The following is a 25,691-nucleotide window of genomic DNA, read 5'->3' as shown; positions in this document are numbered from 1 at the left end:
GACCTAACCGCCCAACATCAGTGCCCGACCTCACTAATGCTCGTGGCTGAATGGAAGCAAGTCCCTGCAGCAATGTTCCAACATCTAGTGGAAAGCCTTCCCAGAAGAGTGGAGGCTGTTATAGCAGCAAAGGGGTATTAATGCCCATGATTTTGGAATGAGATGTTGGACAAGCAGGTGTCCACATAATTTTGATCATGTAGTGTAGATGTCTATAAATGACGTCTTTTCAACTTTAATTCAGAACAGAAAATAAACCAGATTTCAACGTTTGGAAAATACATCTTATCAATGTCTGGAAAATATGTATTTTCAACATCCGGAAAATGTATTTGACCTTTCATTCAGAACCTAAAATGAACCTAACTTCAATGTCTGGAAAATTCAACCTTATTTTGCTTACTGGGACAATTCTAGTTTTGCAGGGGTATAGTAGGGCGAAACATTTTTTGTTTCACATAAGACCGGGCCTTTGTGTGTCTGCATATGCTTTTTTCATCGATGGCCACCAACCCAATAATTCTTATGTCAACCTTCCAACTGCAATTGAATCAATTATGTAAATTTCAAGTCAGTATTTATCAGTCTAGATCTGGTGTACCACATAATAATGTGTGTGCGCCTGCTTGTGCTTTCCTTGTTAATTTCCCTATCAGCGTCAACAAGGACACAGATTATATTTCTAACCTCAGAGGTTCCCAGCAGGATAGTAGTCGTACAGGTGCATCACTGGGGAAGGCACTGAGTATGTAGACACCTTCAACAGACTAGGGACAAAAGGATCACAGTCTTCATTAGCAGGCATTGCAGGAGTACTAGAACACATGATGACTAAAATGTAATCTATGTACCAATGTTGTAGTACTCGAGACCAGTCTCGGTCCACAGACCACATATTGAGTGTCTCTGTGTCGGATACATTTGTACTCGGTCTTGACTAGGTCTCGGACAGTGAGGACTCGTAATTTCTTCCGGAGACCAACGGAGTAAAAAACTCATAATTATCAGCTTCAATTCAGTCAGTGCATAAAACTGCTTCGCCAGGCCAAATATATACACTCCTTTCTTGAAACATTTATATCTTAACAGCCTTTATATCTATTATAGACATGTTTGCGCAGTGGTGAACCTATAGGTCTTCAGTGTGACAGGTCAGTACAGTGGTGAACCTATAGGTCTTGAGTGTGACAGGTTAGTACAGTGGTGAACCTATAGGTCTTCAGTGTGTGACAGGTTAGTACTGTGGTGAACTTATAGGTCTTCAGTGTGTGACAGGTTAGTACAGTGGTGAACCTATAGGTCTTTAGTGTGACAGGTTAGTACAGTGGTGAACCTATAGGTCTTCAGTGTGACAGGTTAGTACAGTGGTGAACCTATAGGTCTTCAGTGTGTGACAGGTTAGTACAGTGGTGAACCTATAGGTCTTCAGTATGTGACAGGTTAGTACAGTGGTGAACCTAAAGGTCTTCAGTGTGACAGGTTAGTACAGTGGTGAACCTATAGGCCTTCAGTGTGACAGGTTAGTACAGTGGTGAACCTATAGGTCTTCAGTGTGTGACAGGTTAGTACAGTGGTGAACCTATAGGTCTTCAGTGTGACAGGTTAGTACAGTGGTGAACCTATAGGTCTTCAGTGTGTGACAGGTTAGTACAGTGGTGAACCTATAGGTCTTCAGTGTGTGACAGGTTAGTACAGTGGTGAACCTATAGGTCTTCAGTGTGTGACAGGTTAGTACAGTGGTGAACCTATAGGTCTTCAGTATGTGACAGGTCAGTACAGTGGTGAATCTATAGGTCTTCAGTATGTGACAGGTTAGTACAGTGGTGAACCTATAGGTCTTCAGTGTGTGACAGGTTAGTACAGTGGTGAACCTATAGGTCTTCAGTGTGACAGGTCAGTACAGTGGTGAACCTATAGGTCTTCAGTGTGACAGGTTAGTACAGTGGTGAACCTATAGGTCTTCAGTGTGACAGGTTAGTACAGTGGTGAACCTATAGGTCTTCAGTGTGACAGGTTAGTACAGTGGTGAACCTATAGGTCTTCAGTATGTGACAGGTTAGTACAGTGGTGAACCTATAGGTCTTCAGTGTGTGACAGGTTAGTACAGTGGTGAACCTATAGGTCTTCAGTGTGTGACAGGTTAGTACAGTGGTGAACCTATAGGTCTTCGGTGTGTGACACGTTAGTACTGTGGTGAACCTATAGGTCTTCAGCGTGTGACAGGTTTGTGATTCTGAAAGGACAGCAACCGTAATACCAATATAATCTGCAGGAATATCATCTGCAGGCAGCAAGAGTGTGCAGCTCTCAGCTGGTTTTGGCATGGAGCAGCTCACAGAAGAATGACATCGGTAGCCGGTAAAGTTGGAAAGACGTTTCAACTTAGTTAGCATTGACTAGTAAATATCCTAAGGCAACAATGGGTATGCAAAAAGGTTTAGTCGGAAGTGTTAGCAGGTTATTTGTGATGTGCAATTGTTATCATGTACTGTTTGCATCAGGGGCGTATGCATGAATGGGCCTGGGTGGACACAGGCTCACCCACTGGGGAGCCAGGCCCGGACAGGCCCACCCAATCAGATTGATGTGGTTTAAGAATTGTTGTGGACTTAGATCATCAAATTTGTGTTTTTTTCTATTAAAAAAAGTGTGATTTTGAGAGTGAAAAGGTGAAAAATATTTAGGAAAGTGTATCAAAAACCATAGAGAAACAGGACTTTTTACACAGGGTGTCTTTACTTCGCTGGGCAGGCCATTTGGGAACTTTTTGACAAAATTAGACTATACCACCTTCTTCAGTCACCACTACAGCACTGTATGGAAAGACAGCAGTCACAAACAGCATGATGTTTAGGATAAGCAGTCCATAAACTTGGACATAATACGCCAGTAGGTCCCAATCAGAAGAATGCAAAAACACAACCATTAAGGATTTCCCAATCGAAATGTACAACTATTACTTCCCATTGCAAACAAATTCACGTTTAGCACACAAAGTAACCGGTGACCTAAAGTTTAAAGTGGAACTGACAGCATTTTAACTACTTTGCAGATATGAAACAAACTGACAATCATAATATCAGTCGAAAATATCAAATTCCCAGTTTCTGCTACAAAACCAACTTCATAAGAGGTTTTAAAAATAGGTTATATTTGACTCAATGTTCCATGATGTACACTAAGGCATTGTTGGCAGAATAGATGGATGCAGTTCAATGCATGATTAATATAATTCACCAATACATTTCTTGGTAATCCCAAAAAATATTGCTATCAGGTTGTAAATTACAGCTGGCCTGTTACATTGTTTTCTGCCTCCATTCGGGATGCACGGTTTCAGTTTTAATGACTCAATATTTTTTTTTTTTAACTAAGGCTGGGAATGTGAATACAATCAAACTAGCAAGGGATATGAGCACAAGTCAGTCATAACGTGGCTAACAATCTAGCATATTTATTTATGTTGCAAGCTAAAAACACGGTGCCTAATGTTAGCTAGATAGCTTGCGAGCTAGCTGCTAGGAGGAGTGGGTATTTTGTGGCTTTTGGCTAATGCGTTCTAATGATCTAAATTTGCGCTGCTGCAACTGCCTGTAAACACACAGTCCAGTTCAAAGTGAATGATGGCAGGCCCATGTGTTAAATGGCTTGTTTGTATAAAAGCCTACTGTAGCTCTGATTGGCTATAGAGCACCAGTCCTGGACAAGAGAGGTGTTTTTATTCAGTTTTATTTACTGCAGTGTCTATTAATTGTCCAAACACATGGCCGCTTTCCTTCTCTATATTGCTATAGAATTTTCACAAATGCCCTAGTACACATAATTCCCAAACATTCTAAGAATTTATGAAAATGTGAAAATTACCATATCTAATTGTCAGAAAATGTTTTGAAAGTGTGATATTCTTCCTGGGAGTGTATATGAACAGATTTTAATAAGATTTCATGATGCAAAATGCTGCCAGTTCAACTTTAAATGTAGCATTGTTTCACACACAAGTTATTTTCGTAGAGATGACTAACAACAGAAAGTGCGTTGCAATAAAAAACACAGTTCCACTCACCAGATGATGATAATTTGAAACTTAACTTCTTGTTTAAAGTTATTCTTGAAAAGGGAGAAGCTAACAAATTAGCAACAACATCCTCTTTGATAACACCAGCTGCAGCCACTGAAAAACTAGCCGACAAGAAAACTACTGCTCGCTATTGCGCAGTGACCTGTTGGCCTTAAAGAAGCGAGAAGTTTCCATGGGTTTTTGTAAAAACGGTCCCACCGATTAAGTCTAAATGGGATTGGTTGATTACACTGTCACTCCAAAATGTTGCCTTAATACAGTTGAATGGCAGATGTCTTTATCTACAGTAGCTTCTGATGGCCTAGCCAAAGGCTGACTTTTATAATAATTATTTTATAAACCTTAGCCCTTCTCTGAAGGCATATAAGGCCCATTGTTCCCCACTGTGTTTGGGTTAGTAATAATTTGTAAAGTAGCTGTCACAACTTCCGCCGAAGTCGGTTCCTCTCCTTGTTCGGGCGGCGTTCGGCGGTCGACGTCACCGGTCTTCTAGCCATCGCCGATCCACCTTTCATTTTCCATTTGTTTTGTCTTGTTTTCCCGCACACCTGGTTTACATTCCCTCATCACTTGACGTGTATATTACCCTCTGTTCCCCCCATGTCTGTGTGTGGAATTGTTTGTTGTAAGTGTTTTGTGTATTTAGACTGGTTTGCAACGGGTTATTTCAACCCATATTTTGCTGTTCACATGGAACATTTTCTGGGATCGTTCATTTAATCTAGCTAACATTAGACACCTATCTAGAATTCGTAATATATCATATGTTTTTCAAATTCGTTACATATTCTACGTTTGTGTTCCTAGCTCCAACAGGGCAGTAATATCTAACAATACACACAAATGTAAAAAGTAAAAGAATGGAATTAAGAAATATTGAAAAATTAGGACGAGCAATGTCGGAGTCCGGAGTAAAAATAAATATATATACAGTGCCTTCGGAAAGTATTCAGACCTCTTGACTTTTTCCACATTTAGTTATGTTACAGCATAATTCTCAAATTGATTTAAAAAAAAATCTCATCTACACACAATACCCCATAATGACAAATCAATAAAAAACATTTTTTTTACATTTTTGTTCATTTATTTTAAAAAAGAAAAACGGAAATCTAACATTTACATAAGTATTCAGACCCTTTACTCAGTATTTTGTCGAAACACCTTTGGCAGCGATTACAGCATCGAGTCTTCTTGGGTATGACACTATAAGCTTGGCACACCTGTATTTGGGAAGTTTCTCCCATTCTCCTCTGCAGATCCTCTCAAGCTCTGTCAGGTTGGATGGGGAGCATTGCGGCACAGCTATTTTCAGGTCTCTCAGAGATGTTTGATCGGGGTTCAAATCCGGGCTCTGGCTCGGCCTCTCAAGGACATTCAGAGACTTGTCCCGAAGCCACTCCTGCATTGTCTTGGCTGTCTGCTTAGGGTCATTGTCCTGTTGGAAGGTGAACCTTTGCCCAAGTCTGAGGTCCTGAGCATTCTGGAGCAGGTTTTCATCAAGGCTCTCTCTGTACTTTGCTCCGTTCATCTTTGCCTCGATCCTGACTAGTCTCCCAGTCCCTGTTGCTGAAAAATATCCCCCACAGCATGATGCTGCCACCACCATGCTTCACCGTAGGGATGGTGCCAGGTTTCCTCCAGACGTGACGCTTGGCATTCAGGCCAAAGAGTTCAATCTTTGTTTCATCATACCAGAGACTCTTGTTTCTCATGGTCTGAGATTCTTTAGGTGCCTTTTGGCAAACAAGCGGGCTGTCAGGTGCCTTTTACTGAGGAGTGGCTTCCATCTGGCCACTCTACAATAAAGGCTGGATAGGTGGAGTGCTGCAGAGATGGTTGTCCATCTCCACAGAGGAACTCTAGAGCTCTGTCAGAGTGACCATCAGGTTCTTGGTAACCTCCCTGACCAAGACCCTTCTCCCCCGATTGCTGTTTAGCCGGGCGGCCAGCTCTAGGTAGAGTCTTGGTGGTTCCAAACTTCTTCCAATTAAGAATGATGGAGGCTACTGTGTTCTTGGGGACCTTCAATGCTGCAGAAATGTGTTGGTACCCTTCCCCAGATCTGTGCCTCGACACAATCCTGTCTCGGAGCTTTACGGACAATTCCTTCGACCTCATGACTTGGTTTTTGCTCTGACATGCACCGTCAACTGTGGGACCTTATATAGACAGGTGTGTGCCTTTCCAAATCATGTCCAATCAATTGAACTTACCACAGGTGGACTCCAATCAAGTTGTAGAAACATCTCAAGGATGATCAATGGAAACAGGATGCACCTGAGCTCAATTTCGTGTCTCATAGCAAAGGGTCTGAATACTAATGTAAATCAAGTATTTATGTTTTTTATTTTAAATACATTTTCCCACATTTCTAAAAACCTTGTCATTATAGTGTATTGTGTGTAGACTGAGGAGAAAAACATTTTATTTCATAAATTTTAGAATAAGGCTGTATCGTAACACAAAAAGTCAAGGGGTGTGAATACTGTGGTGGTTAATTTCTTTACTATCAAATGAGGAGAGACAAACTTATCACACAAGTCAGAGTTATACTTAAACTAAATATTGAATCACTTATTAATAAGGAAGCTGGTCAATACAACATACACATATAAAGTTAATCGATTTAGTGCTCTACGATAATGATGGCTAGTCGACGATTCACGATCAAATGATTTGTTGAGAGCCCCGAGACAAAAGTACAAATGTATTTCACGGTCAAGATACACCCCTTTCAACCTACATGACAAACAACAGATATATAGAATGGGTCACAAGGTTAAGATTTGCAGGAAAGATACCTATAATACATAGCAGAGAGTATCTGCTGGGTCAACAGTTTTCATTGTATAGAGACCAGTGTCTGGCCCTGTATAGAACAGAAACATTAACTCATGCTCTGGAATGCTCTTTAGGTTTTATCACCCAAAAGACATCATAAATCTCCTGTCAGTGTTATCTCCCAGAGGCCCATCCTCAGCAGAACACACACACACAATTGTTAACAGAATACTATATTCTGTTGCATAACAAAACCATTTGATGCAATAAAAGTATTATAACATAATCTTGCAATTTTTCCACCATAATACTTTCCAAATGCACTGTAAATAGGATAGGCCTTGACTAGAATATAGTACAGTATATTCAGTACATATGAAGTGGGTAAAACAGTATGTGAACATTATTAAAGTGACCAGTGTTCCATGACTATGTGCATAGCGCAGCAGCCTCTAAGGTGCATGGTAGAGTAACTGGGTGGTAGCCGGTTAGTGACAGTGTCTAAAGTTCAGAGTAGGGTATTGGGCGGAGGCCGGCTAATGGTGACTATTATACAGTCTGATGGCCTTGAGATAGAAGCAGTTTTTCAGCCTCTCGGTCCCAGCTTTGATGCACCTGTACTGGCCTTGTCTTCTGGATGGTGGCGTGGTGAACAGGCCGTGGCTCGGGTGGCTGAGGTCCTTGATGATCTTCTTGCCCTTCCTGTGACACCGGGTGCTGTAGATGTCCTGGAGGGCAGGCAGCGTGCCCCCGGTGATGCGTTGGGCAGACCACACCACCCTCTGGAAAGCCCTGCAGTTGCGGACGGTGCAGTTGCTGTACCAGGCAGTGATACAGCCCGACAGGATGCTTTCAATGGTGCATCTGTAAAAGTTTTGGAGGGTTTTGGAGCCAAGACAAATTTCTTCAGCCTCCTAAGGTTGTAGAGACACTGTTGTGCCTTCTTCACCACACTGTCTGTGTGGGTGGACCATTTCAGATTGTCAGTAATGTGTACGCAGAGGAACTTGAAGCTTTTCACATTCTCCAAGGTGGCCCGTTGATGTGGATGCACGTCCCCTCACTGTCAAACATACCGGTTTGAAAACAAACAAATTACATTTCACTGCTGTACTCGACTACTTGACCACACAATCACAGATGCACGCAAACACCACAAACTTACCTTCGTTTCTGTGTGTTGGATGACACCTGTCATGACTCTATCCTGAGTGAGGATCAAAGGTGCCAGATCAGCTTGGAAAATGGCTGACAGATATCCAGACCCCCCCCCCCTCTCTCCCACAGGAAAGGTTACGGGGGAGTTGTGCCGGTTTTGACACCTTAACACCCGGTCATAAATCGTGTGCCGCAAAAGGGTCTTTCCTGACCTGCAGTATTGGGAAAGGAATGTGCTTTGTGTAGAGAGAGACTTTTGTCACCAAAACCATTTTGCCCAGAAAGTGAATATGGGAACAATATTTATATTTATATGTCATATTGTTTATTATTTTGTGATGTCATTAAGGATGGTATAATGAAATAACTGTAACTCGGAAAGGGTATGCATTCTATTTATCAAGTTTACATCCAAATGTTGTATAAAATATATGACTAAGAATGAGAGTATTTTGGTTAAGATAGAAATGTGATGTTTGTCTTCTAAATGAGATAATTGTTGTTCATAACTTTTTCCCAGTTAGAAACCACACCCAAGTGAGCACAGACATTGTGTCGGCGTGATGGAATGCCCCTTTTTACCTGAGGATAAAAGCCTTGGTAACGAAATTTACAAGCAGACCAGCCGACATAAAGCGCAAGCTCAACGTTACAAATGGTTGAACCTCTACAGACCAGGAAACGTGAGACGTTAGTCCATACGTTTGAAATGGTGAGAAACTCTGAAACTCTCAATCTCAACACAGGAAGATGAAGTCACTAGACCTAATATCAGTCATGTAAAGTAGTCTAGAACATTTTACTAAAGACCCGAGGTGGGAAGAGGAATCCCCTCTCAGACAACTGTTGGTACATCTGAAGTATCTATTCTAACGAACACTCCAAGACCAGCCGAGTCTCACACCGATGTGGGATAGGACACTCAAACCCTTTTTGAGAAAGTAGTTCAACAGAGACAACGATCAAGGACAGCTACGGGTAAATATTGTTCATTGTTTCACTCAGTGATATGCATTTTTTCACTTTGCTATACTAAGCTGTGTTTTAACCCATTCTGCTGTGTCATGCTGCCTTGTGTTGTGTTTGTGGCACTCTGAAAAGTAGAATCGTCTCAATATGGGTACACCAACAGAACACTTAACGTGATCCCTTAAATCAAACTATGCACCGCGCACAGTCTACAGCATGCATCACTCTCTTCACTTTCCCCCAATGTCTTTTTTCACAAAATAAACAGGCCACAACCTTCATCCCAGTACTCCCTTTGTGCCATGGTCTGGGGACACTTCAAATTCAATCAAGCCTAGTCTTCCTATGTTGATGAACACCCTGACATCCCAAACCATGGCTCTGGCTGTTCTCTGTGACCGAGGCCCTCTCTTCCCTGCCGCTCATAGCTCTCTCACTGCAGCAGAAGTCAATTTAACTGTACTTTGTGACTGCAGGCATGTGGTAGAACATAAAGCCTTTTAAGCCTGACCCCTACCATCCCACATCTAACACACTGTCACTCTTCTCCAGTTTCGGGGTGACTTACAGGTAAAAACAAGAATAAGAAAGAGTAAGAGAGTTAAGACTGTTCCTACCTTCACTCTGCACAGGCACAACCAAGCAGCAGCAAGCAATGATGCAAGAAACCACTAAACTTCACCTGTTGATTTCTTGAGTCTCTCCTTTTCTCTCACATTCTCTTTCTGTATATCGCCACCGTTATCTTCACCTCTATTGACTGGCAAATTAATGAACCAGTAAATCACTCAAACAACCAGTGTATTTAGATATCTACAGTACCATTCTCATCAACGGGGCTGTAGTGGGGCAGGTTGAGAGCTTCAAGTTCCTTGGTGTCCACATCACCAACAAACTAGAATGGTCCAAACACACCAAGACAGTCGTGAAGAGGGCACGACAAAGCCTATTCCCCCTCAGGAAACTAAAAAGATGTTGCATGGGTCCTGAGATCCTCAAATGGTTCTAAGGCTGCAACATCGAGAGCATCCTGACTGGTTGCATCCCTGCCTGGTACGGCAATTGCTCGGCCTCCGACCGCAAGGCACTACAGAGGGTAGTGCATATGGCTCAGTACATCACTGGGGCTAAGCAGCCTGCCATCCAGGACCTTTACACCAGGCGGTGTCAGAGGAAGGCCCTAAAAATTGTCAAAAACCCCAGCGACCCCAGTCATAGACTGTTCTCTCTACTACCGCATGGCAAGCAGTACTGGAGTGCCAAGTCTAGGACAAAAAGGCTTCTCAACAGTTTTTACCCCCAAGCCATAAGACTCCTGAACAGGTAATCAAATGGCTACCCGGACTATTTGCATTGTGTGCCCCCCACCCAAACCCCTCTTTTACGCTGCTGCTACTCTCAGTTTATCATATATGCATAGTCACTTTAACTATACATTCATGTACATACTACCTCAATTGGCCTGACCAACCAGTGCCCCCGCACATTGGCTAACCGGGCTATCTGCATTGTGTCCCGCCACCCACCAACCCCTCTTTTACTCTACTGCTACTCTCTGTTTATTATATATGCATAGTCACTTGAACCATATCCGCATGTACATACTATCTCAATCAGCCTGACTAACCGGTGCCAGTATGTAGCCTCCCTACTGTTATAGCCTCGCTACCGTATATAGCCTCGCTACTGTTATTTTTCACTGTCTTTTTACTGTTGTTTTTATTTCTTTACTTACCTATTGTTCACCTAATACCTTTTTTGCACTGTTGGTTAGTAAGCATTTCACTGTAAGGTCTACACCTGTTGTATTCGGCGCACGAGACAAATAAACTTTGATTTGATTTGATCTTATCAGTTTTATACAGTACCGGTGTATAGTCAGGTTAGACAATGTACACAGTAAAAAAGTGTTGTTTCTAGATGTCAAATGTAAAGCTGTATGAGCATGTATAGCCTATTATAATGAAACAAATATTTAATTGCCAAGTTCTGAGTTGACATAACATTTTAAGGCAGCAGAGTAACGTGAAAATATAACTTGGGAAATCATGTTGAGTTATTAACCTGACCCGATATGACACTGTCCCTTATGGCATGAAGTGACATCCCTGAGAGACAAACACTAACTAAAAAATACATACTTAATGGCTCCTATAAAAGATTGATCTTAAAGTGCAGATTGAGTCTTTCATTAAAACAAGTTTATTGAATATAGCATGTTTTTTATGATTTTGTGGTACAAAACACAAATATGTTGTCTTACAGTCAGAAAATACACTATCACATATTATTATTATTTTTTTATCTGTGCGCTTTTGGATTAATCAATTCATTTTCTGACTGATTACAATTTGCATTTGGTGTCCTGAGGTTTCTTATGGTCTATTTTAACATAATAAATGCAATCATTTAGGAATTTATTATGGAACATTTATACAATTGAAATATCAACGGTCAGAATGACCGTCATGGCCATTCTAGTAGTTATGGAATTCCGGCACTCTGTGAGTGTTAAAATGAAAGTGAGGAGCCATCAACAGTTAAACATGAAAACCATTTCACAAATAAATTGGGAGGAAAAGCTTGTCAAAATGTCTCAAAATACATTCTGTACCACATTTTCACATAGAAAGTGTTATAGAAACATAATGCAATTATGTTTTATTTGTTCCATCTGGTCTGAGACATTAAACTTGTGTGTGGATCCCCAGGGTATGCGGGTACAACATATTGAGATAATGGATTCTCTCCTATGTGAGTTCTCTGATGTGACTTCATACTGGACCGCTGGGTGAAGCATTTCCCACACTGTGTGCACTCGTAGGGCTTCTCCCCGCTGTGGACCACAGCATGTCTGATCAGGTTGCACTGCTTGGTGAAACTCCTGCCACACTGTTCACAGGTGTACGGTTTCTCTCCGGTGTGACTCCGGAGGTGTTCTTTGAGCTGGCTGAAACGCTGGAAGCTCTTCCCACAGAAGGTGCAGCTGAAACGCCTCTCAGTGGTGCCGCCCGACCTCCACTGAGTCCTTATTCTCTTCACCTTGTTAAAACTACTGCGACTCAAGCTGTATCCAGAGAAGGTGGAGGTGGTGGCCATGTTTGACCCTGTCATGCACTCACTCATTTTCACTGTTGATTCTGAAGCCCTGTACTGATGCTGCCTTGGCTGTAGAGCTAAACTATTTCCGTCATTATTTGAGTTCAGCCTCTCACTGCTCTGTCCTTCTGGCATCTGTTGTCTAGTCTCATCAGCCAATGTCCTGACATGTCTTTTCATGTGTGCTGCTGCACTGAACATGTTAGCATGTGGTTTCCCTATAGAAGAGTGAACCGATGGCCCTCCATCATCTGTCATAGTAGGAAGGGATGGAAGCCCACTGTGAGATGGAAAAATTGAGATATTCTGAGAGTACTCTTCTGTGGAATGAAAGGAGAAATCTGGGTGGCCATCAGGGTCAGTTTCTCGGCTTGGATCCACAGATGTCCACCGCTGCCCATCAGTCTCATCCATGACAAACTGGTCAGGTCCTGCCAGGGTCGTGGTCTGATCCAGCACCTCCTCTTTCTCATCCTTCACCATCACTAGCTCTTGTGAGTCCTCGTCCTCGGCTGGGCGGTGCTGCTCTGTCCTGAACACCTTTGATTTCTCTGCAGACGTGAGCCGGGGTGTGCCTGGTTCCTCTGGACCATCAGAATTGGGGTAATGTTCCACTGAGTCTTCAGGAGATATGTTGGGTTGTGTGATGAAGTCCTCATCAAAGTGCCGTTGCTCAAAGGATGGTGGTTGCCCAGGCTTGGAACCAGACTCTAAAGATTTGGGATAAACATGAAAAAAACATTCAAAAAGACACTTAACCCTTTACACTTGTGGGATTTGGCATATATGAATAGGGCTAAATTTAAACATTTTTTACAAAGACATATGAAATGCATAAGCGGGGTAGCACTTGAAAGGGAGCAGTTTGGAGATTATGGGGAAATTATTAGACTAAAGTTGAGGATACAACAGTTCACCTGACACAAGACTGAATCCAAACATTACACACTTGATTTTATGTGCATTTTACGTTTACTGTACTTTTTGCCGCATTTGTTGATAACAAAATCAGAAAATGTTCGGGATACATTCAGTAACATGATAAGAATATTCCTGGAAATGTGGGGTAGGTGCAACATAAGACAGAAAATTCACAAGGGTTTGACTGAGAGGACTAACTGTTGTCTCGAAGTGGCCATACTCCTCTCCAAAGTGTACATAGTTATTAAGTCATTTCAATGCACTTTTATGACTCAAAGAAGAGTCTTCAACTATAAGGTGCTTTGAGGAACTAGAACAAGCACACTTGTAGCTGTTTTGTTTATAACACAGCCCTGCATCCCCGCCTTCACACAATTCATGTTGTTGTTTACGTAATTCAAAACCTGCCCATTTTAAATTACAATCTGGGTCAGCTGGGCATCATTTGAAAGTTTGTTATATTGCCAACATGATCAGCTAAGTTATAAAATACAATCTTACAGTGTTAGCCTTTCACAAGGGAATTCAGAGCAACAGACCGTAATTTTGGTGGACATAGAAAGGAGTAATGAGTGCATTCAGGTGACGAATTTTCTTCACAATAGACAAAAAAAGAAAATAGGCTCATTCTGTTCAGAACAACCCAGGGTATGACGCCATGTCATCTTGTAACTGTACATCAAACATAGTGATCATAAATGATGACACTGTATATGACGTGGGTTTTATGATACGGAAATGTGAAGTGCACATTTGAACTCAGGCGTTTGGCTTGCTTGTATCAATGTGGTATGTATTATAATCCTCTATGTCTCATCTTTCAAAATGCATTGAGTCCTCTTAATTTACAGCATTTCACTCACTCAGACAACAACAAATGTGAAAAAGTCTGCCAATTAGCGGGAGGGATAGGGGCAACCACTTGTCCCGTGCGGTGTTCATGTTCAGAACGGCTGTCAGTCAAAACACATACAGCACTGTGAAGTGGCGCAGAGCCTGAAATCTGACGTCATTTATAGCATGTTACTGTACAGCCACTACGTTCCAATTTAGGCACTTATCAGTGCCCAAATCTGCCATTTTCAACCCGTATAGAGGTACAAGTGTAAAGGGCTACCAGCAGCAAACCATGACTACTTTGGAATGGACTGTGTGTGTATATGTTCTCCATATGCCAGAACATAAAATGCCCAAAACCAACGTAGCAATTTGCAATGTGCATAACACTACACCCACACAGTCTTCCATAGACAGACAGAGCAGTACCCCTTATGGTCGCACCCACCCTCTCCAGTGATCCTGAGCTCTTCCTGAGGGTCAGTCTTCCAAATGTCCTCTGCTGTCTCCTCATCTTTGATCAGAATGGGTTCAGTCTCCACTCTCTGCTCCACATATGTAGGCTGTAACAGGAGACTGAGGTTATTACTTTGGACACACCATATCTAACCCTTTTTGATATTAATGAATCACACAAAAGCTGTAAATTCTCCTGATATTCCAATAACAGAATTGATCCAAGAGGTCAGGTCTCTGTAATTGTAAAAGGTGATGTATCACACCTGGGGTTGAGAGTCCTCTTCAACAGCCATCTTTCCATCTCTCCACTGTGAGCAAATCCTCTGCTTGTTCAAAACAATCTTGACTGGATATGAAGATCTCTCTGATGCCATGGGGTAATAAAATAAAATTGTATTCGGTTAAATATTAGGGCTATTCACACATTTGGGTTTTGCATAGGCAATCAAATGATCTAGCTCCACCTTGTTACAGCAGTGATATGTGAATGCTTCTATACAGCCATTACACATTAGCTAATATAAACCACAGCAGCCACATTTTGAACTAAGCTGTTCTTGGCGACACTTCGTTCTCAATTCGGGAGAAAAGTCTATCTTAAAGATGTTCCTGTCCAATTGCAGATGGTTCTCCAAAAAACAGAAAAATATTAAATACACATTTTACACTGAATTTCAGCTGCCAGACACATGTAGAAGTAGATGACAGAGAGTCACATACAATGATACAGTATGTATTAACCCTAGAGGATTGACAGGGGGCTCTGTTGAAGCCACCACACACCATTTTGGTACTCCTCCTCTAGTGTAAAAAAATATATATATTTTGGAAGCTATAGAAAGGCCTATTGCACTGTTTATATCTCAATATGAAATAATTTCTGGGTAACAATTAAGTACCTTATCGTAATTGTTTTCTCATTAAAAAAAAAATCTTAGCTAAGAGCAATTTCTCAAGCAAGAATTTTGCTAGGACTGTCAGAGTAGTCTGAGTAGGGAGGAGAAAACTGAAAACTAGCTGATTTTGGCAGAGGTTTGGAACTTTCTTATTGGTCTAACTAATTTACTGCCTGGTGATGCCACCAAGCAGGCCAAAACGCCATCCCACCAAAACAGGCTGAAACTTCAGGCGGTCTTTTCGAATGGGTCTTACACTATAACAGCATTATCATAATTTTCACAGTATTATTCCAACCTCATAGTGTGGAAATATATATAGATCACAGGAAAATCAAGTTTTGGACTGCACTGTGTCTTTAATGTCTACATTAGCTTTGACAATTATATTCTATTGCAGACATCTTAATGCAGGGATCATCAACTAGATTCAGCCGCAGGCCAATTTGTTATTGAGCAGATGGTCGGGGGGCCAGAAAATATATATATATTTTTAATGTTGACAGCAAACTGACCGCAAGAAGCCTAAACAGATATAATATTTGACTAAAACATAATAATTTCAAACCTTGATTACATTTTGGAAAATTGTCCCGCATAGGGTGCCTTCTTTCGGATGGGATGTTAAAACAGATGTCCTGACTCTCTGTGGTCATTCAAAATCCTATGGCGCTTATTGTAAAAGTATGGGTGTACACTCAGGTGTCATGGCTAAATTCACAACCTGGCCATATACATACAGTGGGGGAAAAAGTATTTGATCCCCTGCTGATTTTGTACATTTGCCCACTGATAAAGAAAGGATCAGTCTATAATTTTAATGGTAGGTTTATTTGAACAGTGAGAGACAGAATAACAACAAAAATATCCAGAAAAACGCATGTCAAAAATGTTATAAATTGATTTGCATTTTAAATGAGGGAAACAAGTATTTGACCCCCTCTCAATCAGAAAGATTTCTGGCTCCCAGGTGTCTTTTATACAGGTAACGAGCTGAGATTAGGAGCACACTCTTAAAGAGAGTGCTCCTAACCGCAGCTTGTTACCTGTAAAAAAGACACCTGTCCACAGAAGCAATCAATCAATCAGATTCCAAACTCTCCACCATGGCCAAGACCAAAGAGCTCTTCAAGGATGTCAGGGACAAGATTGTAGACCTACACAAGGCTGGAATGGGCTACAAGACCATCGCCAAGCAGTGAGAAGGTGACAACATTTGGTGTGATTATTCGCAAATGGAAGAAACACAAAAGAACTGTCAATATCCCTCGGCCTGGGGCTCCATGCAAGATCTCACCTCGTGGGGTTGCAATGATCATGAGAATGGTGAGGAATAAGCCCAGAACTACACGAGAGGATCTTGTCAATGATCTCAATGCAACTGGGACCATAGTCACCAAGAAAACAATTGGTAACACTACGCCGTGAAGGACTGAAATCCTGCAGCGCCCGCAAGGTCCCCCTGCTCAAGAATACATATACATGCCCATCTGAAGTTTGCCAATGAACATCTGAATGATTCAGAGGACAACTGGTGAAAGTGTTGTGGTCAGATGAGACCAAAATGGAGCTCTTTGACATCAACTCAACTCACCGTGTTTGGAGGAGGAGGAATGCTGCCTATGACCCCAAGAACACCATCTCCACCGTCAAACATGGAGGTGGAAACATTATGCTTTGGGGTGTTTTTCTGCTAAGGGGACAGGACAACTTCACCGCATCAAAGGGACGATGGACGGGGCCATGTACTGTCAAATCTTGGGTGAGAACCTCCTTCCCTCAGCCAGGGCATTGAAAATGGGTCGTGGATGGATATTCCAGCATGACAATGACCCAAAACACACGGCCAAGGCAACAAAGGAGTGGCTCAAGAAGAAACACACTAAGGTCCTGGAGTGGCCTAGCCAGTCTCCAGACCTTAATCCCATAGAAAATCTGTGGAGGGAGCTGAAGGTTCGAGTTGCCAAACGTCAGCCTCGAAACCTTAATGACATGGAGAAGATCTGCAAAGAGGAGTGGGACAAAATCCCTCCTGAGATGTGTGCAAACCTGTTGGCCAACTACAAGAAACATCTGACCTTTGTGATTGCCAACAAGGGTTTTGCCACCAAGTACTAAGTCATGTTTTGCAGAGGGGTCAAATACTTATTTCCCTCATTAAAATGCAAATCATTTTATAACATTTTTGACATGCGTTTTTCAGGATTTTTTTGTTGTTATTCTGTCTCTCACTGTTCAAACAAACCTACCATTAAAATTATACACTGATCATTTCTTTGTAAGTGGGCAAACGTACAAAATCAGCAGGGGATCAAATACTTTTTTCCCCCACTGTACATACATATACACACAAATATATATGTGTGTATATAATGTATTTGTATATAATGTATTTGGCTAAGGTGTATGTAAACTTCCGACTTAGAGAGTACTAATGTTACATGTCATTTTGTACTTGAAATATATAGAAATACTGTAGAATTCCATTCATTCCTATGGATGACTACTCGGTTTCCACTATATTCTATATAAGGGGTTACCAAACTTTTTCACTTAGGCCCCCCTTCAAGCATTGGGGAACATCCCATACCCTCGCCTGAGCGCGCATGCCATGTCTATTTCTATGGGCACAAAGAATGTTCATGACATACTGTTCACACCCCTCTTGCAGGCAGAAAGAAATCTTTGCTGGTTTAAAGCTTATTTACTGCAATTCTATACATTTTGCCATGGGATGGAGATTTTTTGTTGTTGCCATTTTGAAGCTCATTTCATGCAATTCTACACATTTTGTCATGGGGTGCAAAGAAAAATGTTGCCGTTTTAAAGCTCATTTCCTGCTATTCTACACATTTTGCTATGTCCTATGTTTATTCATGTGATATTTGAGTTACTCAAACGTTACAACAAAATCAATGGGCTAAAAAACTAGCTAAATAACATTAGCTGTCATGGGATAGTTGATCTGAATATTTCTGACAAGTTATAAATAGCTCTCTAAGGTCTGCAATGACAAGAGGAACACTGCTGATGTAATACTCAGTTTTGAAATTGCACCTTTCAAGAGTAGGTTGAAAGCCGGGTATAGAATAATGATTTCTATAAACCCTGGATTACTGACAAGAGGCGCTGTATTGAAGCCCCCGTCAGTGATCTTGGCACTTGGCACAGCCATCTTGGCATTCCTCCTCAATTGTAAAAAAAAATATTTTGGAAGCTATAGAAATTCATTTATTAATGTCTACATTCGTTTTTGGCACGTTTATTCTATTACAGACACCTTCATGCACACTTTTAAATGATATTGTGAGCTAAACATACAAATAAAAAAACATATTTAAATAAAATCCTTAAAGTATTTTTTGGAGTACTAATGTTACTGCCCCACCACAGCAAAAAAAGACATTCCATTCATTCCTATGGAGGACTGCTCCTTACTAGGGAGTGCCAATATAACCGACCGGTGGCTTCAAAGCCCCTCAATGGCCAATAAATAACGTCAGCAATCCAGGGTTTATATAAATCATCATCCGGTCATCACTGGAAACTAGTGATAACCTGACTGTCACTAGTTAACACAGCCACAAAGTCATAATTATGGCTAAACCCCGGCCATTTCCACAATTTATTATGTTAAAATTAGATGTTAACCGTAGCCATACTGCTATCATTATGCAAAATCTTAAATTATGACCAGAATGCTACATTTTGAAGCCAATTTTGACTTTGTGGATGTGTTATCTAGTGGAAACCTGGGAGATTCCAATATTACGTCCGGTGGCTTCAAAGCCTTACATTGGCCATTACATAGCATCCGCAATTCAGGATTTAAACACATCATCTGAGAATATTCAGAAATATATATTAATTCCACGTTTTGTATCGAGTGAGAAATACCTTTTGCATGTGTGTTTTGGTCGCACTGAAACAGTGCAAAACAGATCTACAAACAGGCAAAGGGAATTTCTCACTCGATACAAAACTTGCATTTAATAGTTTTCTGAATATTCTGTTTTTTGGAGAACCACCTGCAACTGGATACGGACATTTATATGATACCATTTTCTCCCCGAATCGAGAACAGAGAAACTATCGCCAAAAACAGGTTAGTTGAAAAATTGCCTACCATGATTTACACTAGCTAATGTGTAACGGATGTAACTTAACGTTATAGAATCATTCACATATCACCGCAGTAAACGTATATACAAAAATCTACTACCTTTTCTCCTGACTCGTCCTCGCGTCTTCTTCAGCTCGCCCTCCATCATTTGACACTTCCTTTTCAGAACATCAATATCTTGCTGGCTTTGGGTAATTTCCAACCGTATAACTGCACAGCTATCATCAACCTGTTTGTTTATTTCTGCTACAGCTGCTTTAGCTAATACCTCCATAATGGATACCAACTGCGCCTGAAAATTGCAGCTGGCCATCTTGTCCAATCCAAATTACAGATATGTATTCTCTGTGTGAAGTAAATAGTATTTTAATGTTCAATAAAGAATCCGTAGATGCTAATAAACTGCAAAAATGTTTCAAGTGGGAGACGCGTGCGCAAATGCACACGTGACGTAAGTAAATATTACCGTAAATATGAGAGTGCAACAGCCCTTCAAAATTAGTACATTTAGGGTAATCATATCAATTGAATAAAGAATTCAGATCGTAAAACGTATTCTCTATTTAGTGAATCGATATGGCTACGTGTAGGGGAGAGTGCAGAGCAATGCAGGTTGGTGTGGTTATTAACGCATAAAAAGCCTATATTTAGGGCTCCCAAGTGGCGCAGGGGTCTAAGGCACTGCCTCTCACTGCAAAAGAATGATCCAATTTGCCTTCCCTAGTATGCCATGGGCCCAAATACTGACCTGCCGTAATCATGTGGTGACATTGAGCTAGAAATGGATGAGTCTAGTGGGGGAAAATGTGGCTGCACTGCAGTACAATGACACTCACATACACATTTTGATACATCTTGTGAATCATCTGTAAACAAGTTGTTATATGAATGATTTATTAACTGCACTGTTATTATGTGTCCTGTTGGTGGTGTGTGGAGATTCCAAGGGGAATATGTGGTTCATGGGTTAACTATTGATTAAATTAGTGTTTAATGAGGGTTTTAGTTGTTGATCTTCAACTAGTCTGACCTGAGGCAGAGGCCAGATAAGAATAGTTTTTTGCCAGTGCCAGGATGGGGCCTTGTTGCACCCTAAAACGTCCCAGCAGCACCATGCTTGCCTCTCCCTCCTGTATCCTCCACACCCTTAGCCGTTGACCCCTGCCCCGAGATACCAGTCAGTAGCTTGGGCTCCTCTGCAGCCAGCCAAATCAGGTAGAGGATGGACACCCGCTGATCCTTGCTAGCCCACGTCCTAACCTGCACAATAGGGTTGGGGTGGTTTCATCAGTTCTTAATCACTGATGTTGTGTTCAGTGATGTATTTAATTCATTTAGTTCATTGGCTTACAGAGTTGTTGGCAAACTTTTAAAACCATATACCTGATTTAAGACTCAAGGGTTTCAACCCATCACCATGGCAACCCACTGCTGCATAACCCCCCAGTGAAAGCCACACAGAGAAGCGGGCTCCATGGTTGACATCTTCTTTCCCTTCTGAACAACGGACTCCTGTCAAAGCAAACAACCACAATAACAAAGTGATTTTTGAACATCCGAGTGACAGAAATGGACATTGACGAACTTCTGAAAGATGAGTGTAACGGCATATCTTGGGTTCTCCAAACACATTCACCGAGTGGCTCAGACCACCTGACCATAATTGGACCTGTGGAGAAGGGAGAAGTAAAAACTACAAATTCTAGATCATTTAAAAAAAAAACAAGCCTGAAACCCTTTCTAAAGACTGGTGACATCTAGTGGAAGCCATAGGAACTGCAATCTGGGAGGATTTCCTTTGAATTTCCCATAGACAAGCATTTCAGTGGGTGGTCACCTCAACAAAAAAAACAATTCCGGATGGATTCTCCTCAGGTTTTCGCCTGCCATATCAGTTCTGTTATACTCACAGACATTATTTAACAGTTTTATAAACTTCAGAGTGTTTTCTATCAAATGCTACCAATTACATGCATATCCTAGCTTCTGGGCCTGAGTAACAGGCAGTTTACTTTGGGCACGGCAGTCATCCAAACTTCCGAATACTGCCCCCATCCCTAAGAAGTTAACACAAAATTACAATTAAATCCATTTTTATCCCACTTCGTAACACAACAAAATGTGGAAAAAGTCAAGGGGTGTGAATACTTTGTGAAGGCACTGTACATGTGGCTTATTTGATCGAATATAAGTTTCGTAATAATTAGGTTGTAGCAATTGTACTGATTTAAGTTGGGTACGTGATGTTTATTTCCATCGACGAGAGAGAAATTACTTGTAGGGTGTCCACCCAGATCTTCCCAGAGTAGGTGAAAACGTGCATTGGTGATCAAATTTCACTTCCTTATGAAATACATTTTACCAAGAGAAATATGATTATTCATGTAATGAATTAACTTTATATCCAAAAACTTGGATTTCGTAAGCCATGAGCTCTGTTGACATAGCGGTGCAGGTTTCTCGTAACAACTTGAGGATTTTACATTTTGTGGTCATCTTCAAAGTTGTTTCTGTGGTTCGCAAAAAGCACAATTAGCAGTGCTCAGTTGACATTTCACAGAGATACGCTCTTGACGCGAATTACAGGGGAGCTAAGGAGGACTCAGGTCCCCTGAATGAGACGTTAGCTCCCCTAAATGCAACAGGAGTTGAATTTAAGGGGGGTCTCAAAATAATGCTAATTTAACCATTCTCCTATTTTTTTTAAAATGCAGTGGTAAATATGTTTAACAGTAAAAATGTAAATATGGTTATATGGATATGGCTGTGGATGTCGCTCATAGTATTGGGAAGAAGCAAGATGCCTTCGTCAGCCGCTCGATCATCATCCAGTTTGCTTTTCGCACAGCGAGAGATGCAGTTTGGAAGAAAGCAAAGGAAAGCGCCTTTCTGAAAGAGAGAACATTTTGATTCGGTGAGGACTTGACTGCAGCAGACAAGGCAGCAAAGGCAAAATTGTGGCCTCTTGTACAACAGGCCCGAAATCAAGGAAAGGGTGGATACTACAGGGGAATCAGAGCCTTTTTCGCCGATGGAAAATAAATACGACCGGGGTGATTTGTTCTGTCGGTAGGTTTACAAGGTAGCTCCTTCCCCACTGTAAACTGAGTGTTCTAGTTTTGAATTATGGTGTTACTGTTTACAAGTTAAGACTTCTGTTAATACATATATGAAGCAACTTTTTATAGAGAGGGTAGAGTTGAGATTGCATAGGATTTTTCTTTCTATTCTGTAGATATGGACTTGAAGTTTATGTCAATCAATGCTAAGGGGATATAAAACCTGTTGAAGAAAAAATATTTTTGTTTTGTTTTGTAAGGACTGCAACGCAGATCTTGTATTCGTTCAAGAAACACATTCATGCAAAGAGGACTATAATTATTGGAAAAATCAGTGGGGCAATATCATTTTTTGGGCCCAATTTTAGCACACAATTTCAAAGGGAAATGTTTGTTTACTCAAATGGACTCCAATGGACATTGGCTAGTAGTGGTCATCAACCACATGGACAGATTATTTGTGTTGTGTAATGTATATGGATACTGTTCTAGTCCTCCAAATAACTTACTTCTAGAGGAAATTGAAGAAATTCTTAAAAGTCTTCTGAGAAAATATCCATCCAGTCAGATTATAGTTGGTGGAGATTTTAATATGGTTTATTCTAATGAGACTGATAGATTGCCCCATAGGCAGTGTAGGTTCCGTCCCTCTCTTCGCCCCAACCCGGGCTCGAACCAGGGACCCTTGCACACATCAACAACTGACACCCCACGAAGCATTGTTACCCATCGCGCCACAAAATCCGCGGCCCTTGCAACGGGAAACCCTACTTCAAGTCTCAGAGCGAGTGACGTCACCGATTGAAATGCTATTAGCGCGCACCACCGCTAACTAACTAGCCATTTCACATCGGTTACACTAACATTGGTGTTAACAAGTTTGTGAATTTCTGCCAAAGCCTGGACTTAATTGACATATGGAGAGTTAAAAACCCTGGAGAGAAACAATACACATGGAGTAATAGAGATCGTTCTTTACAATCAAGAATTGATTTGTGGGTGATAACCTCTAGTCTTGAGCCCAACACTGTAGAGGTAAAAATACTGCCTGCAGTCCTGACGGATCATAAAGTCATATGGTTGACTGTAAGAATATGCAGTAATGATGGTAAGAAATACTCTGGTGGTTATTGGAAATGAAATAACTCATTGTTATTGCATGATGATTTAAAAAATGTGATTAAGAATCTATTTTCTGTTTACTGGAGTTTAGCTACATCTAATGCAGAATATGGGAAATATTGGGAACTGCTGAAATTTAAAATCCGTTCAGCCTGTATTACTTATGGAAAACGGCTGATGTGAGGTAGCTGAACTCTCTAAGACAATTGCGGATATCACAGAGATTGAGCGTCTTGATCTTAATGAGAAAGCTAAATTGAATCATTTACAGAATCAACTAGATACATTGTATGAGGAAAAGGCTAGAGGAGCTTTCATAAGATCCAGAAAACAATGGCTTGAAAAAGGCGAAAAGAACAGTAGATACTTTTTTAATTTGGAAAAGAGGAGAGGGGAACTCAACACACTTTGGAAATGTAAGATTAATGGGGTTACCACTGAGGATAGAGAGTTGTTATCAGACTTTACCACTAAGTTTTATGAGAATCTTTACTCCTTAGATAACAATTTGAGTGACTCTAAGGATCTCCTTGATTCTATAGAGAATGTAAATTCGGTTAGTGAAGAATTCAATCGGTCTTGTTGTCAAGATTTATCCATTATGGACATCCAGTACGGGGTTGCTCAGTTAAAAAATAACAAATCTCCAGGTTGTGATGGATTAACCTCTGAATTTTACAAAACCTTCTCTGAAGAAATAGCACCATTTCTACTTGACACCTTTAAGGAGGCTATAAAGAAGGGAGAACTGCCTGCCTCTCTGAAGCAAGGGGTTATTACTCTTATACCCAAACCACACAAGGATCTCTTAAATATTGATAATTGGCGTCCAATCACACTCCTAAATAACGACTACAAAATTATAGCCTTAATCTTTGCAAAAAGGTTAAAGTCTTGCTTGAATGATCTGATTGATGAATGTCAATCAGGGTTTATGAAAGGGCAACATATATCTAATAATCTGAGGCTGGTGTTAGACTTGGTTGAGTATTGTGATCTATTGGATGACTTCCCTGTTATCCTATTTTTGGATTTTCAGAAAGCATTTGATACAGTAAGTCACAATTTTATCTTTGATTGTCTTAAGCATTTGAAATTTTGTCATTTTTTTGTTGATGCTATTAGAACTCTGTATAATGGTGGCAATAGCTGTGTCAAACTCTGTCATGGAACATCCTCAAGGTTTAACATTTACAAAGGAATACGACAAGGTTGTCCCAATTTCACCTTTTTTATTTTTGTTAGTATCCCAAATTTTATGCTCATTAGTTCATAAAAGTCAATTTAAAGGTATTACATTCCAGGCCAGAGAGATCAAGATATCCCAACAGGCGGATGACACCTCACTTTTTTTGAAAAATGTGTCACAAGCTAGATTAGCATTGGATATCGTGAAACAGTTCTCCAAAATCTTAGGTTTGGCATTAAATCTTTCCAGATGCGATATGTTTGTTTTGAAAGGAGCTGTCAATCCAGCAGATTGTAACATCTCTGAAAAAGATACTGTAACCTACCTCGGTGTAAAGATCACCAAAAATCTTAAGGCTGTGAATTATCTTAATTTGAACCCGTAACCGAATCTGTCAACAAACAAAAAATATCCTCATGGTTAGGGAGGGATTTAAGTCTTCAAGGAAGGGTGCTTTTATCCAAAGCTCAGGGGCTATCTCGTGCATCCTATCTTTTTTCATCTATTGACATTCCCAAATCCACTTGCTGTACTTTAGATTTGCTTTTGTACAACTTCATATGGAAAAACAAGCCACATAAGATAAAAAGAGATGTTATCACCAACAGGGTTTGTGATGGCGGTCTAAATGTCTTAGACTTCACTCTCTTCAATCAGATATCAAAGGTCAACTGGATTAAAAGGTACATAAAAAATCCTCAGTTTCTGGAATATTATACCGCATTTTGTTTTTCAGAACTTCGGAGGGCTTAATGTTTTACTACAATGTCCATATATTGTGGGTAAACTTCCTGTGAAACTGGCGGCTTTTCACAAGCAGGCTTTAATGTGCTGGGCTTTGTTGTATAAACACAACTTTTCACCTCATAAATGTTTTATATGGAACAATGGGTCGATATTACATAGAAACAAGATGTTATTTAACCATAAATGGTTCTCGAAAAACATTGTCCTTGTCAGCCAATTAGTTAATATTAGTGGGAATCTATTTACACGG

The 25,691-nt window shown here is 40.8% G+C and overlaps 1 protein-coding gene across 3 annotated transcripts in view; it reads right to left on the bottom strand.

Moving 5' to 3' along the window:
* Positions 1-19,839, bottom strand: part of LOC115169517 (zinc finger and SCAN domain-containing protein 2) — a 43,051-nt gene extending 23,212 nt beyond the window's left edge. The window contains exons 1-4 of one of the 3 annotated variants that reach the window (XM_029725214.1): positions 19,424-19,839; positions 14,569-14,669; positions 14,295-14,409; positions 12,298-12,798 (exon numbers count right to left, since the gene is read on the bottom strand). In XM_029725214.1, the coding sequence (XP_029581074.1) occupies positions 12,298-12,798; positions 14,295-14,409; positions 14,569-14,669; positions 19,424-19,637 (931 nt within the window). In that variant the 5' untranslated portion in view covers positions 19,638-19,839. Of the gene's footprint in view, positions 1-11,168; positions 12,799-14,294; positions 14,410-14,568; positions 14,670-19,423 lie in introns of those variants that run through there. The other 2 variants (XM_029725212.1, XM_029725216.1) reach the window with 2 other exon arrangements.
* Between the last annotated feature and the right edge of the window lie 5,852 nt (positions 19,840-25,691).

Source organism: Salmo trutta, chromosome 31 (genome assembly GCF_901001165.1).
Source record: "Salmo trutta chromosome 31, fSalTru1.1, whole genome shotgun sequence".
NCBI classification, from domain to species: Eukaryota; Metazoa; Chordata; class Actinopteri; order Salmoniformes; family Salmonidae; genus Salmo; species Salmo trutta.
This window is presented reverse-complemented; position numbering and strand designations above follow the sequence as displayed.